This window comes from Oncorhynchus clarkii, chromosome 24, assembly GCF_045791955.1.
Source record: "Oncorhynchus clarkii lewisi isolate Uvic-CL-2024 chromosome 24, UVic_Ocla_1.0, whole genome shotgun sequence".
In the NCBI taxonomy this organism is placed as follows: Eukaryota; Metazoa; Chordata; class Actinopteri; order Salmoniformes; family Salmonidae; genus Oncorhynchus; species Oncorhynchus clarkii.
In genome coordinates this window covers 1,995,773-2,007,635 of record NC_092170.1, presented here as the reverse complement: position 1 = coordinate 2,007,635, position 11,863 = coordinate 1,995,773, and the positions used below count along the sequence as shown (strand labels likewise).

General features: G+C 46.4%; 1 protein-coding gene across 2 annotated transcripts in view; it reads left to right on the top strand.

The window, feature by feature from the left end:
• LOC139382264 (dedicator of cytokinesis protein 10-like) overlaps positions 1-11,863 on the top strand; it is a 177,212-nt gene that overhangs the window by 115,274 nt on the left and 50,075 nt on the right. For both annotated transcript variants that reach the window (XM_071126130.1, XM_071126129.1), the window contains exons 28-37: positions 81-227; positions 1,305-1,388; positions 1,625-1,721; positions 1,855-1,887; positions 2,355-2,533; positions 4,807-4,923; positions 9,769-9,886; positions 10,134-10,249; positions 10,458-10,572; positions 11,781-11,847. In XM_071126130.1, the coding sequence (XP_070982231.1) occupies positions 81-227; positions 1,305-1,388; positions 1,625-1,721; positions 1,855-1,887; positions 2,355-2,533; positions 4,807-4,923; positions 9,769-9,886; positions 10,134-10,249; positions 10,458-10,572; positions 11,781-11,847 (1,073 nt within the window). The remainder of the gene's footprint in view (positions 1-80; positions 228-1,304; positions 1,389-1,624; positions 1,722-1,854; positions 1,888-2,354; positions 2,534-4,806; positions 4,924-9,768; positions 9,887-10,133; positions 10,250-10,457; positions 10,573-11,780; positions 11,848-11,863) is intronic.

Sequence of the window (11,863 nt, the reverse complement as noted above, 5' to 3'; positions counted from 1 at the left end):
CCTTCGACCTCTCTCATCAACGAGCTGTTTTCGCCCAGAGGACTGCCGCTGACTGGATGTTGTTTTGTTTGTCGCCTCAGCTCCCTCGACCACAGAGGTTCCCTTCAACCTACCTGAGTCGTCTGGAGAGCCTAGTCATGACCGTGTCCGACCACATCTTCTGGAAGAACAAGGAGCTGGCAGAGGAGACCCGCAGTGCCAACCTGGCCGTGGCAGCCTTTGTCAAGGTGGGCATCACACACTCACACACACACACACATTACATGCTTAGGGAGATGTCCTTATCTCTTGTCGAGATCGAGCTCAAATGCTGCCGATGGTAATACATTTGTGTTCCCTGACTAATGAAGGGGAGATGAATGCAATGAAAATGGCTTCCGCTGCTGTTGTTCGATATTGATTTCCTTAAAGAGATTCTCCGGTACTTTTGTGTCCTTTTTAGACAGTAGTTCTGAAAGTAGCACTCGTGAGCCACAAGTGGTCCCCGAAAATTGCATACCACGTCACATTTGTGCAGATATGTGCACCACTTCATTGCTCTCTCTCTGGGTGCATGATGTGCCTCTTGTTAGATGTCACTCAAATGCGAGGGGCTGAAGCTCGTTGGCTAGAACTTGGGGGGTTGGCCCACATGGGGGAAAATATAAGGGAAATGGCTCAGCACAGCTTCCCTAAAAACATGGGATTTCGTGGCTAATTGAGGTAAGACAGTAATTCTTCTTATAGATTATGCATGTATGAACTACACGTTGACACATCTAGCCGAAAGCCGGAGGTTTAAAAGACACTTAGAAGTCTCCAAAGTTCCGGAGCATGTTTTTAATTGTGTTGTGAAATTATGAAATGACCTCTCTCTTTCACGTTCTTCATAAACTAATGCTGACCCCGACTCTCCCTCTCTCCCTTCCTCCATCCATCACTCCCTCTTTCCCTACCTCACTCCTCTCCTCCCCATCTCCCTCCCCCTCTCCCCTCCCTCCCTCCCTCTTTTCCTCCCTCCCTCCCTCCCTCCCTCCCTCCCTCCCTCCCTCCCTCCCTCCCTCCCTCCCTCCCTCCCTCTTTTCCTCCCTCCCTCCCTCCCTCTTTTCCTCCATCCCTCCCTCCCTCCCTCCCTCTTTTCCTCCCTCCCTCCCTCCCTCTCCCCTCCCTCCCTCCCTCTCCCCTCCCTCCCTCCCTCTTTTCCTCCCTCCCTCTTTTCCTCCCTCCCTCCCTCCCTCCCTACCTCTTTTCCTCCCTCCCTCTTTCCCTACCCTCCCTCCCTCCCTCTCCCCTCCCTCACTCCCTCTTTTCCTCCCTCCCTCCAGCGTTGCTTCACCCTCATGGACCGAGGGTTCACCTTCAAGCTGATCAGCAACTATGTCAATATGATCACAGCCACTGACAACAAGGTTACACACACACTTGCACATACACACATCCTTCTCATTCTGTCTCTCAGTCCCAGAATTGTGTGAATAAAGCATTGCCTTATCTGTCGGTGTAATAGCCAATGTCACTCACTGTAGAATAGAAAGGATTAGAAAACAATGAAATAGATACTAGAATAGACAACAATGTGCTTCAGAGATGTTGTGGTGTTTTTATTCGGTCAATCAGGTTGTGACTCCGACGTTTCTCTCAACAGGTGCTGTGTGAGTTCAAGTTTGAGTTCCTGCGAGAGGTGTGCAACCACGAGCACTACATCCCTCTCAGTCTGCCCCTCCCCTCCGCACGCATCACAGGTCAGAAGTCATCTAGGGTTCACAGGGACCTAATCGAAGTCCGTTTTAGGTATTAATGCCGTTGCATTCATCTTCATTCATTGCACCGCTTAACACTTTATTTTCTGTTCTTTCTCTTTCCTGTCCATTTCAGACAATGCATCACAAGAAACGCAAAGTGCTCAGGGTAACTATTGGTCCCTTTTTATGATATTTTGTGATATTCACATGATGTTGTACTGATGTTCTTTACCACACGGCTGGCACTGGGTGGAATAAACAAACCATCATTTAGTTTAGTGTAGTGGTACTAGGACCAGCTCTGGTCCATGAGATGTTGCTAACCAGTCCCTAAAATGATTATCTGACATCAATTTAGTCAATTCTAAAGTGTTAGTTTTAATGTAAGGGTTCCTCCAAGAAGGAAGAACCGTAGCTGTCTGGTCTCTGCTATAAAGCAAGTTGAGAAACACTGGTAAATGAGACTTGGATGCTTTTAGGGCACTGAGCTCTCTCTTTCTCTCGCTCTGCCACCCATAACCCCCTCTCCATATCTCTCTCTCTAACTCTCTTCCTCCCCCTCTCTTTCTGCCTTTCTCTCCCTGTTTATTCCCCCCCAAACCCCTCTCTCTCCCTCCTTACTCTCCACCCTAGTGGATGTGCCAGAGTACAGCCTGACGGGCGAGTTCTGCCGGAAGCACTTCCTGACGGGCTTGTTGCTACGGGAGCTGGGCCTGGCGTTGCAGGATGAGCAGGACCTGCGCCACCTGGCCCTCGCCTGCCTCAAGAACCTGATGGCCAAGCATTCGCTGGACGCCCGCTACGCCATGAAGGTACGCCACGCACGCCAGCACCATGTAGCGGGCACCAGATGATAATATAACATGTGTCCCTAATGGGACCGTATTTTCTGTATAGTGCACTACTTTTGACCAGAGCCCAATAGTTTACAAGTACACTGTATATACAAGAGTATAATGACACCCCTTCAAATTAGTGGATTTAGCTATTTCAGCCTCTCCCGTTGCTGACAGGTATATAAAATTGAGCACACAGCCATGCAATCTCCATAGACAAACATTAGCAATAGAATGGCCTTCCCAACAAGTCAGTTCGCCAAATTTCTGCCCTGCTAGGGCTGCCTCGGTCAACTGTTAAGTGCTGTTATTGTGAAGTGGAAACGTCTAGGAGTAACAACGGCTCGGCCGTGAAGTGATAGGCCACACAAGCTCGCAGAACGGGACCATGCTGAAGCTCGTAAAAATAATCTGTCCTCGGTTGCAACACTTACTAGCAACACTTACTACCGAGTTCCAAACTGCCTCTGGAAGCAACGTCTGCACAAGAACTGTCCGTCGGGAGTTTCATAAGATGGGTTTCCCTGGCCGAGCAGCCGCACTCAAGCCTAAGATCACCATGCACAATGCCAAGCGTTGGCTGGAATGGTGTAAAGCTCACCGCCCTTGGACTCTGGAGCATTGGAAACGCGTTCTCTGAAGTGATGAATCACGCTTCACCGTCTGGCATTCCGACAGACTAATCTGGGTTTGTCGGATGCCAGGAGAACGCTACCTGCCTCAATACATAGTTTAACTGTAAAGTTTGGTGGAGGAGGAATAATGGTCTGGGGCTGCTTTTCATGGTTTGGGCGAGGCGCCTTAGCTCCAGTGAAGGGAATCTTAACGTTACAGCATACAATGATATTCTAGTCGATTCTGTGCTTCAAACTGGCATGCACAGAGCCCTGACCTCAACCGAACACCTTTGGGATGAATTGAAACGCAGACTGCGAGCAAAGCCTAATCGCCCAACATCAGTGCCCAACCTCACTAATGCTCTTGTGGCTGAATGGAAGCAAGTCCCTGCAGCAATGTTCCAACATCTGGTAGAAATCCTTCCCAGAGGAGGCTGTTGTAGCAGCAAACTCCATATGAATGCCCATGATTTTGGAATGAGATGTTCGATGAGCAGACTTTTGGTCATGAAGTGTATGTCTGTAAGAAAGAGATGTGACAGTAAGCTGCGATATTAGCCTGGTTCCAGACATGCTTCTGTTTTAGTTTAGCCAACTCCTCTGATTACGGTTGACAGTTGATCTGGTTAAATAAAGGTGAAATTAAAAAAAAGACTTTCAAAAATGTTGTGAGTTGGCTGAAGCACAAACAGATCTGGGACCAGACTGTTCCAATATTGATGTTCCACACAGGAAACTGAAATATTTTGATTGGACAGTGTACAATGTACTATAGCTGACAGAAACATATACACAGTAAAATTAACTTTTTAGATATTGGGTTGATATTGTGTGTGTGTGTGTGTGTGTGTGTGTGTGTGTGTGTGTGTGTGTGTGTGTGTGAGGAGTGAGGGGCACATTACAGTGATGGCTATGAGGATTTGAAACAGCAGGAAATCATTAAATACGCTCTCTGACACACACACTCTACCCTGCGGTCCTGTGTGCAGGAAGCAGACTATGTAATGCGCCATTCTCACTGGGACCTCTGAGCACTCAAGGAGAGAAGGTGGCATGGAGTGGGGTGCTGGAAAGGATCCAGGGTGCGTCCCAAATGGCACCCTATTCCCTATAGTTCCCATAGGGTTCTGGTCAAGAGTAGTGCACTATGTAGGGAATAGGGTGCCATTTTCCACTCAGACCCCAGACAGCCAGATCCCATCTGAGATTAGGAGCCTGCCAAACCCAACACTGTACAACTGTTGACAGATCTCTGTTTCTTGCTCTCTCAATCACGCAGAGTTTAAAACCCCTGATAGTTACTCTCTGTAGGTCTGTTGCTCACTGTCGGTCTTTTTCTCTCTATTTCTCTTTCTTTCTCTCTCTCTCTCTTTGTCTCTCTGTCTGTCTCAAATTCTCTCCTCTCTTGCTCTCTGTCTCAAATTCTCTCTCTCTCTCTCTCTCTCTCTCTCTCTCTCTCTCTCTCTCTCTCTCTCTCTCGCTCTCTATTTCCTGACTTTCTCCCTCCCCCTCAAACTCCTCTCTCCTCTCTCCTCCCATTCTCTATTTCTCTCTACTCTCTCTGCCACCCCTCTCTTTCCTCCCTCTGCCCCTCCCCCCTCTCTCTCCTCCCTCTCTCTTCATATTCTCCAGGATAAGCAGGCGAGGATAGCGTCCCTCTACCTGCCTCTGTACGGCCTCATCCTGGACAACATGCCTCGCTTCTTCCTCCGAGACCTCTTCCCCATCTACTTCACCTCCAGTAACCAAGTAAGATCCTCCACTGCAGCCCTGATTGACTGCAGCCCGGCCCATGACCAAGCAAAGTGCCACACAGCCACTGTTGTTGTAGTGATGTCATAGTTTGGCGCGGCCCGCAGTACTACTTTAGGGTCATGTATGTCCAGTCACAGCACCGTTCACAGAGTCTAGGGAGGGAGTGGTGGAGGGAGGGAGGGGGAGAGAGAGAGGAAGGGCAGGGATAAACGTTTACACAGGCACAGCCGCTCCGCTAATGTTACTTTTAAACACAGGAAATGGTAATTAAGCTTTATTAAGGGAAACCTGCATTTATGGTTCCCATCTATATTTGACGTGCCTCGGGAGAACCTGGAAGGGAAATGTTTTGTTTTTATATTCGTCAGGTAGTGGAATCGAGCTTTACCCGGGCAGACTCTCAGACTCCAATATCTTGCTCACTGGTGTTGGTGTGAACTGTGTCCCTCTGGGCCAGTAGAGTCGGCCAGTAGAGTCAAAATGAAATGTTCCCCTCTGGCCCAGTGGTGTTACAGTATAATATTTCCTTCTAGCCTAGTGGTGTCACAGGGACATTTTTCCCTCTGGCCTAGTGGTGTCAAGGTGAAATGTTTCCCTCTAGCATAGTGGTGTCACAGTGAAATGTATGCCTCTGGACCAGTTGTGTTAAAGGCTCTGCAAAGTCAATCAGGGGTCTGAAGTGGCCGTGCAGCATCATTTACTGCAATGCAGCCTCCGCAAACGTCTGGGCTTTCAAACTTCAAATCAAATATATTTATATAGCCCTTTGTACATCAGCTGATATCTCAAAGTGCTGTACAGAAACCCAGCCTAAAACCCCAAACAGCAAGCAATGCAGGTGTTGAAGCACGTTGGCTAGGGAAAAACTCCCTAGAAAGGCCAAAACCTAGGAAGAAACCTAGAGAGGAACCAGGCTATGAGGGGTGGCCAGTCCTCTTCTGGCTGAGCCGGGTGGAGATTATAACAGAACATGGCCAAGATATTCAAATGTTCATAAATGACCAGCATGGTCAAATAATAGGTCTGGGACAGGTAGCACGTCCGGTGAACTGGTCAGGATTCCATAGCCGCAGGCAGAACAGTTGAAACTGGAGCAGCAGCATGGCCAGGTGGACTGGGGACAGCAAGGAGTCATCATGCCAGGTAGTCCTGAGGCATGGTCCTAGGGCTCAGGTCCTCCAAGAGAGAGAAAGAAAGAGAGAAATAGAGAATTAGAGAGAGCATACTTAAATTCACACAGGACACCCGATAAGACAGGAGAAGTACTCCAGATATAACAAACTGACCCTAGCCCCCCGACACAAACTACTGCAGCATAAATACTGGAGGCTGAGACAGGAGGGGTCAGGAGACACTGTGGCCCCATCCGATGATACCCCCGGACAGGGCCAAACAGGAAGGATATAACCCCACCCACTTTGCCAAAGCACAGCCCCCACACCACTAGAGGGATATCTTCAACCACCAACTTACCATCCTGAGACAAGGCCGAGTATAGCCCACAAAGATCTCCACCACGGTACAACCCAATGGGGGGAGCCAACCCAGACAGGAAGATCATATCAGTGACTCAACCCACTCAAGTGATGCACCCCTCCTAGGGACGGCATGAAAGAGAAACTTCTTGCACTTAATGGAGCAGAGCAGAGCTATTGTGAAGTTGTCAAGGAAGTGAGTTTGTGTTTATACTGGACGTGCCGCCCCCACCTACCGTCAACCAGTCATGTCAATGCGGAGCTATTCGGAGACCTTTGCATCGTTACAAAATTTGAGAGGCGCACGGCGATAAGGTACGGAGCTTGATTTGGCCTCTGCATGGCTCCGGAGGCTCCGCAATTGCGTCACACATACGAAGCCTCAAACCACATTATTGGATCAAGCATAAATTGGCTTTCACCGTAAACTGACCTTCGTCTCCCGAGCCCGTTGTGGAGTTGTAGCGATGAGACAAGATCGAAATTTGGGAGAAAATAAAATAATAATGAACCAAAAAGTGTAGCATAGGTTGTGCGCTCTGCAAAGAACGTGTCCAATCCAAAAATGAGAAGGGTAAAGACTGGAATAATAATACATTGAATGCATTAAACAGAAATTGCCATAACCAATCAAGCATTGTAGATTAGATATGTTAGGAATTAACGGTAAAAGTACCGTTGGTGGTATATGCAATGGGCAAGTGACATACACAAACAATCAAAGGCAAACAATTCACACAATAAAATGTTTTATAATTCACCTTTATTTAACTAGGCAAGTCAGTTAAGAACACATTTTTATTTTCAATGACAGCCTACTGGGGAACGGTGGGTTTACTCCTTTGTTCAGGGGCAGAATGGCAGATTTGTACCTTGTCAGCTCAGGGATTTGAACTTGCAACCTTTTGGTGACTAGTCCAATGCTCTAACCACTAGGCTACCCCAGAAGTTATGGACAATGTATGTGCACAAATTGGTGAGCGCCTTCTGGAGAGAGAAGTGCATTGTGCATCTGGACACTGCATGGTCAGTCTGAAGTCTGCATTGGCCATGCAGCATTTACAGTGATACTGCCTCTGCAGAAGTTAGAGCGTTCATACCTCTTGCGGAGCAGTGCAGAGCAGTTGTGAAGGAAGGGAGTTTGTGTTTATACAGGATGTACCGCCCCTACCTACCCTCAACCAATCATGTCAATGCGGAGCGACACAGAACCCTAAACACATTATTCCAACATTTGGGAGGCGCATGGCGATGCGGTACGGAGCTCGATTTGGCCTCTGCATGTCTCCAGAGTCTCCGTAATTGCGTCACACCCTCCATATTCCGCATTTTTCAAACAATTGTTTACAGACAGATTATTTCACGTATAATTCACTGTATCACAATTCCAGTGGGTCAGAAGTTTAAATACACTAAGTTTACTGTGCCTTTTAATCAGCTTGGATAATTCCAGAAAATGATGTAATGTCTTTAGAAGCTTCTGATAGGCTAATTGACATCATTTGAGTCAATTGGAGGTGTACCTGTGGGTGTATTTCAAGGCCTACCTTCAAATGCAGTGCCTCTTTACTTGTCATCATGGGAAAGTCAAAAGAAAAAAAATTGTAGACCTTCATCTGTACAAACAATAGTACGCAACTATAAACACCACGGGGCCACACAGCTGTCATACCGCTCAGGAAGGAGACGCGTTCTGTCTCCTAGAGATGAACGTACATACTTTTGTGCGAAAAGTGCAAATCAATCCCAGAACAAGAGCAAAGGACCTTGTGAAGATGCTGGAGGAAACAGGTACAAAAGTATCTATATCCACAGTAAAACGAAGTCCTATATTGACATAAACTGAAAGGTCGCTCAGCAAGGAAGAAGCCACTGCTCCAAAACCTCCATAAATAAGCCAGACTATGGTTTGCAACTGCACATGGGGACAAAGATTGTACTTTTTGGAGAAATATCCTCTGGTCTGATGAAACAAAAATATAACTGTTTGGCCATTATGGCCATTGTTATGTTTGGAGGAAAAAGGGGGTGGCTTGCAAGCCGAAGAACACCATCCCAACCGTGAAGCACGGGGGTGGCAGCATCATGTTGTGGGGGTGCTTTGCTGCTGCAGGAGGGACTGGTGCACTTCACAAAATAGATGGCATCACGAGGTTGGAAAATTATGTGGATATATTGAAGCAACATCTCAAGACATCAGTTAAAGTTAAAGCTTGGTCGCAAATGTGTCTTCCAAATGGACAATGACCCCAAGCATACTTCAACGTTGTGGCAAAATGGCTTAAGGACAACAAAGTCAAGGTATTGGAGTGGCCATCACAAAGCCCTGACCTCAATCCAACAGAAAATTTGAGGGCAGAACTAAAAAAACGTGTGCGAGCAAGGAGGTCTACAAACCTGACTCAGTTACAGCAGCTCTGTCAGGAGGAATGGGCCAAGATTCACCCAACTTATTGTGGGAAGCTTGTGGAAGGCTACCCAAAACGTTTAACCCAAGTTAAACAATTTAAAGGCAATGCTACCAAATACTTATTGAGTGTATGTAAACTTCTGACCCACTGAGAATGTGATGAAAGAAATAAAAGCTGAAATAAATCATTCATTCATACTATAATTCTGACATTTCACATTCTTAAAATAAAGTGGTGATCCTAACTTGCCTACGACAGGGAATTTTTACTAGGATTAAATGTCAGGAATTGTGAAAAACTGAGTTTATTAAATGTAAACAATTGTTGGAAAAATTACTTGTGTCTTGCACAAAGTAGATGTCCTAACCGACTTGCAAAAACTATAGTTTGTTTACAAGAAATTTGTGGAGTTGTTGAAAAACTAGTTTTAATGACTAAGTGTATGTAAACTTCCGACTTCAACTGTGTGTATGTGTATATATATATATATGCTACTGCTCGACAAAAAATGTATTGGTCGACCAACATGTAGTCTATTGACCAAACAATCAACCAGTCACCTAATTGGGGTCAGCCCTAAAGGGATACCATATTGTTTTTAAATGTGTGCTTGCTTTTCTCATCTGACAAAACCAAAGCTGATTCAGAGGGGGTATGGCAGATTTCAAACTCTTCAGCGAAGGACTCGGGTAGGATACACATGACTATCCTCGATGAAAGGTGGATATCAAGGGGGGTAGGACAGTCTATAGTTCGCGGACAAACAAATTGACTTCTCCTCAACCACTTATCGGGTTCCAGGTAACACGGATGAGAGAAAATGCTACGCTGAAATGAATCCCTCTGGCCTAGTGGTGTCGCACTGAAATGTTTCCCACTGGCCTAGTGATGTCACAGTGAAATGTATCCCTCTGGCCTAGTGGCGTTCCAGCAAACTCTTTACCCCTCTCCAGGGTTCAAGAGATGACCTGAGTGTGGGAGGGGGAGTGGCAGGTCCTGTGGCTCACGTCATTCGCCATGGCAACTCGGTGGATGCCTCCTTTTCCAAAGAAGTGCTCAACTCCATCACAGGTAGTGTGTGTGTGTGTGTGTGTGTGTGTGTGTGTGTGTGTGTGTGTGTGTGTGTGTGTGTGTGTGTGTGTGTGTGTGTGTGTGTGTGTGTGTGTGTGTGTGTGTGTGTGTGTGTGTGTGTGTGTGTGTGTGTGTGTGTGTGTGTGTGTGTGTGTGTGTGTGTGCGTGCTTGCATACTTTTGCGTGTGTGTATGCGTGTTTGCAACTGTGTCTGCACCATAACCTCTAACCCTTCTCCTGCCCCCAGCCTTTTCCTCCCTGGCTGTTTCTACGGGTAACCATGCCGACTCGCGGGGTTCTCTGATTAGCATAGAGTCCAACCCCAGCGACAGGAACAGCGAGAAGATGGACGGATGTGAAAAGGTGTGAAAGATGACTCACTCAGCGGAATGTCAAATCCGGAAATGTTGTGCAGGCTGTGTTGGCTTAAAGAAAGAACAAAAATATTATAACTATTGCATGAAGAAGAATGTGTGTCTTTCTCCTTCTCTCTCTGCCAACTCTCCCCTCCCCCTCTCTCTAACTCCCCCCATTTCTCTCCCATCCTTCCTTCCCTCACTCTCTCTGTCAGTTTGCCCGGCCTCAGTCTCTGATAGGCTTTGGATCTCGCATTGACAAGCTGGACCAGGCCGAGACGCGCAGTCTGCTCATGTGTTTCCTCCACATCATGAAGACCATATCTGAGGGTGAGACACATAGTGTTACCTCCATGCAGGTCCTATAATTCACTACAGTAAACTCCAAAAGTATTGGGACAGTGACGCATGTTCTGTTGTTTTGGCTCTATATTCCAGCTCTTTGGATTTGAAATTATACAATGACCACGATGTTAAAGTGCAGAATGTCCACTTTAATTTGAGGGTATTTGCATTCGTATCAGGTGAACCATTTAGAAATTACAGCACTTTTTGTACATAGTCCCCCCATTTTAGGGGACCAAAAGTATTGGGACAAATTCACTTATATATGTATTAAAGTAGTCAAAAGTTAGGTACAGTATTCATATCAAGCTTGGACTCTACAAATTGGTGGATGTATTTGCTGTTTGTTTTGGTTGTGTTTCAGATGATTTTGTGACCAATAGAAATGAATGGTACATAATTTGTTGTGTCATTTTGAAGTCACTTTAATTTTAATTAAGAATACAATATGTTTCTAAACACTTCTACATCAATGTGGATGCTGCCATGATTGCGGATAATCCTGAATGAATCGTGAATACTGACGGGTGAGGAAGTTACAGAAGCACAAATACCATCTGCACTTTAACGTCATAGTCGTTGTATCATTTCACATCCAAAGTGCTGGAATATAGAGCCAAAACAACAACAAATGTGTCACTGTCCCAATACTTTTGGACTGCAGTGTGTATGTGTTCTTTATGAAATTCTATGGTTAACCCCTTCACTACCGGACCATAGCAACAGTACAGTGGCCTGGTATCAATCAGACCATATGCTAGGCCTACACTACAGTAGACGGGTAGCTAGTACCCGTTAGCCAATTCCTTAGTGTTAACCTCTTCCATACCGGACCGTAGCCTACAGTAGGGTTGTTACGATACCAGTATACTCGACTTTCCATGGCAGAAAGGGAAACAGGAAGTCTAAACTATGCGTCATGTGAAATACTTTGTGCCAACGCTTGGGAAGGAAACAGCCGTGACTCTGGATGACGTCATAAGGTTGTTTGTTTCCAACATTTGGACTGTTTTCCTCAAGACATTTAAGTCCGCTTCCTGATTTGTTTGCTTGCCATGATACTTCAGTGTGTCGCGACACTGGTATGCACTGTTAGTCACATCCTTGCAAGTTGCACAGTGAGGTGGTGCAGGTACGGGTTTATGTGATAAGGACGCTGCCTTTTTAAAATGTATTCTAATTCCCCCTCCCAGACGTGATGGTTTCCTATTGGCACCGAGCCATACACCAGGAGATCACCGACTTCTTCAACCTCCTGGAGTGAGTATCCTCACTG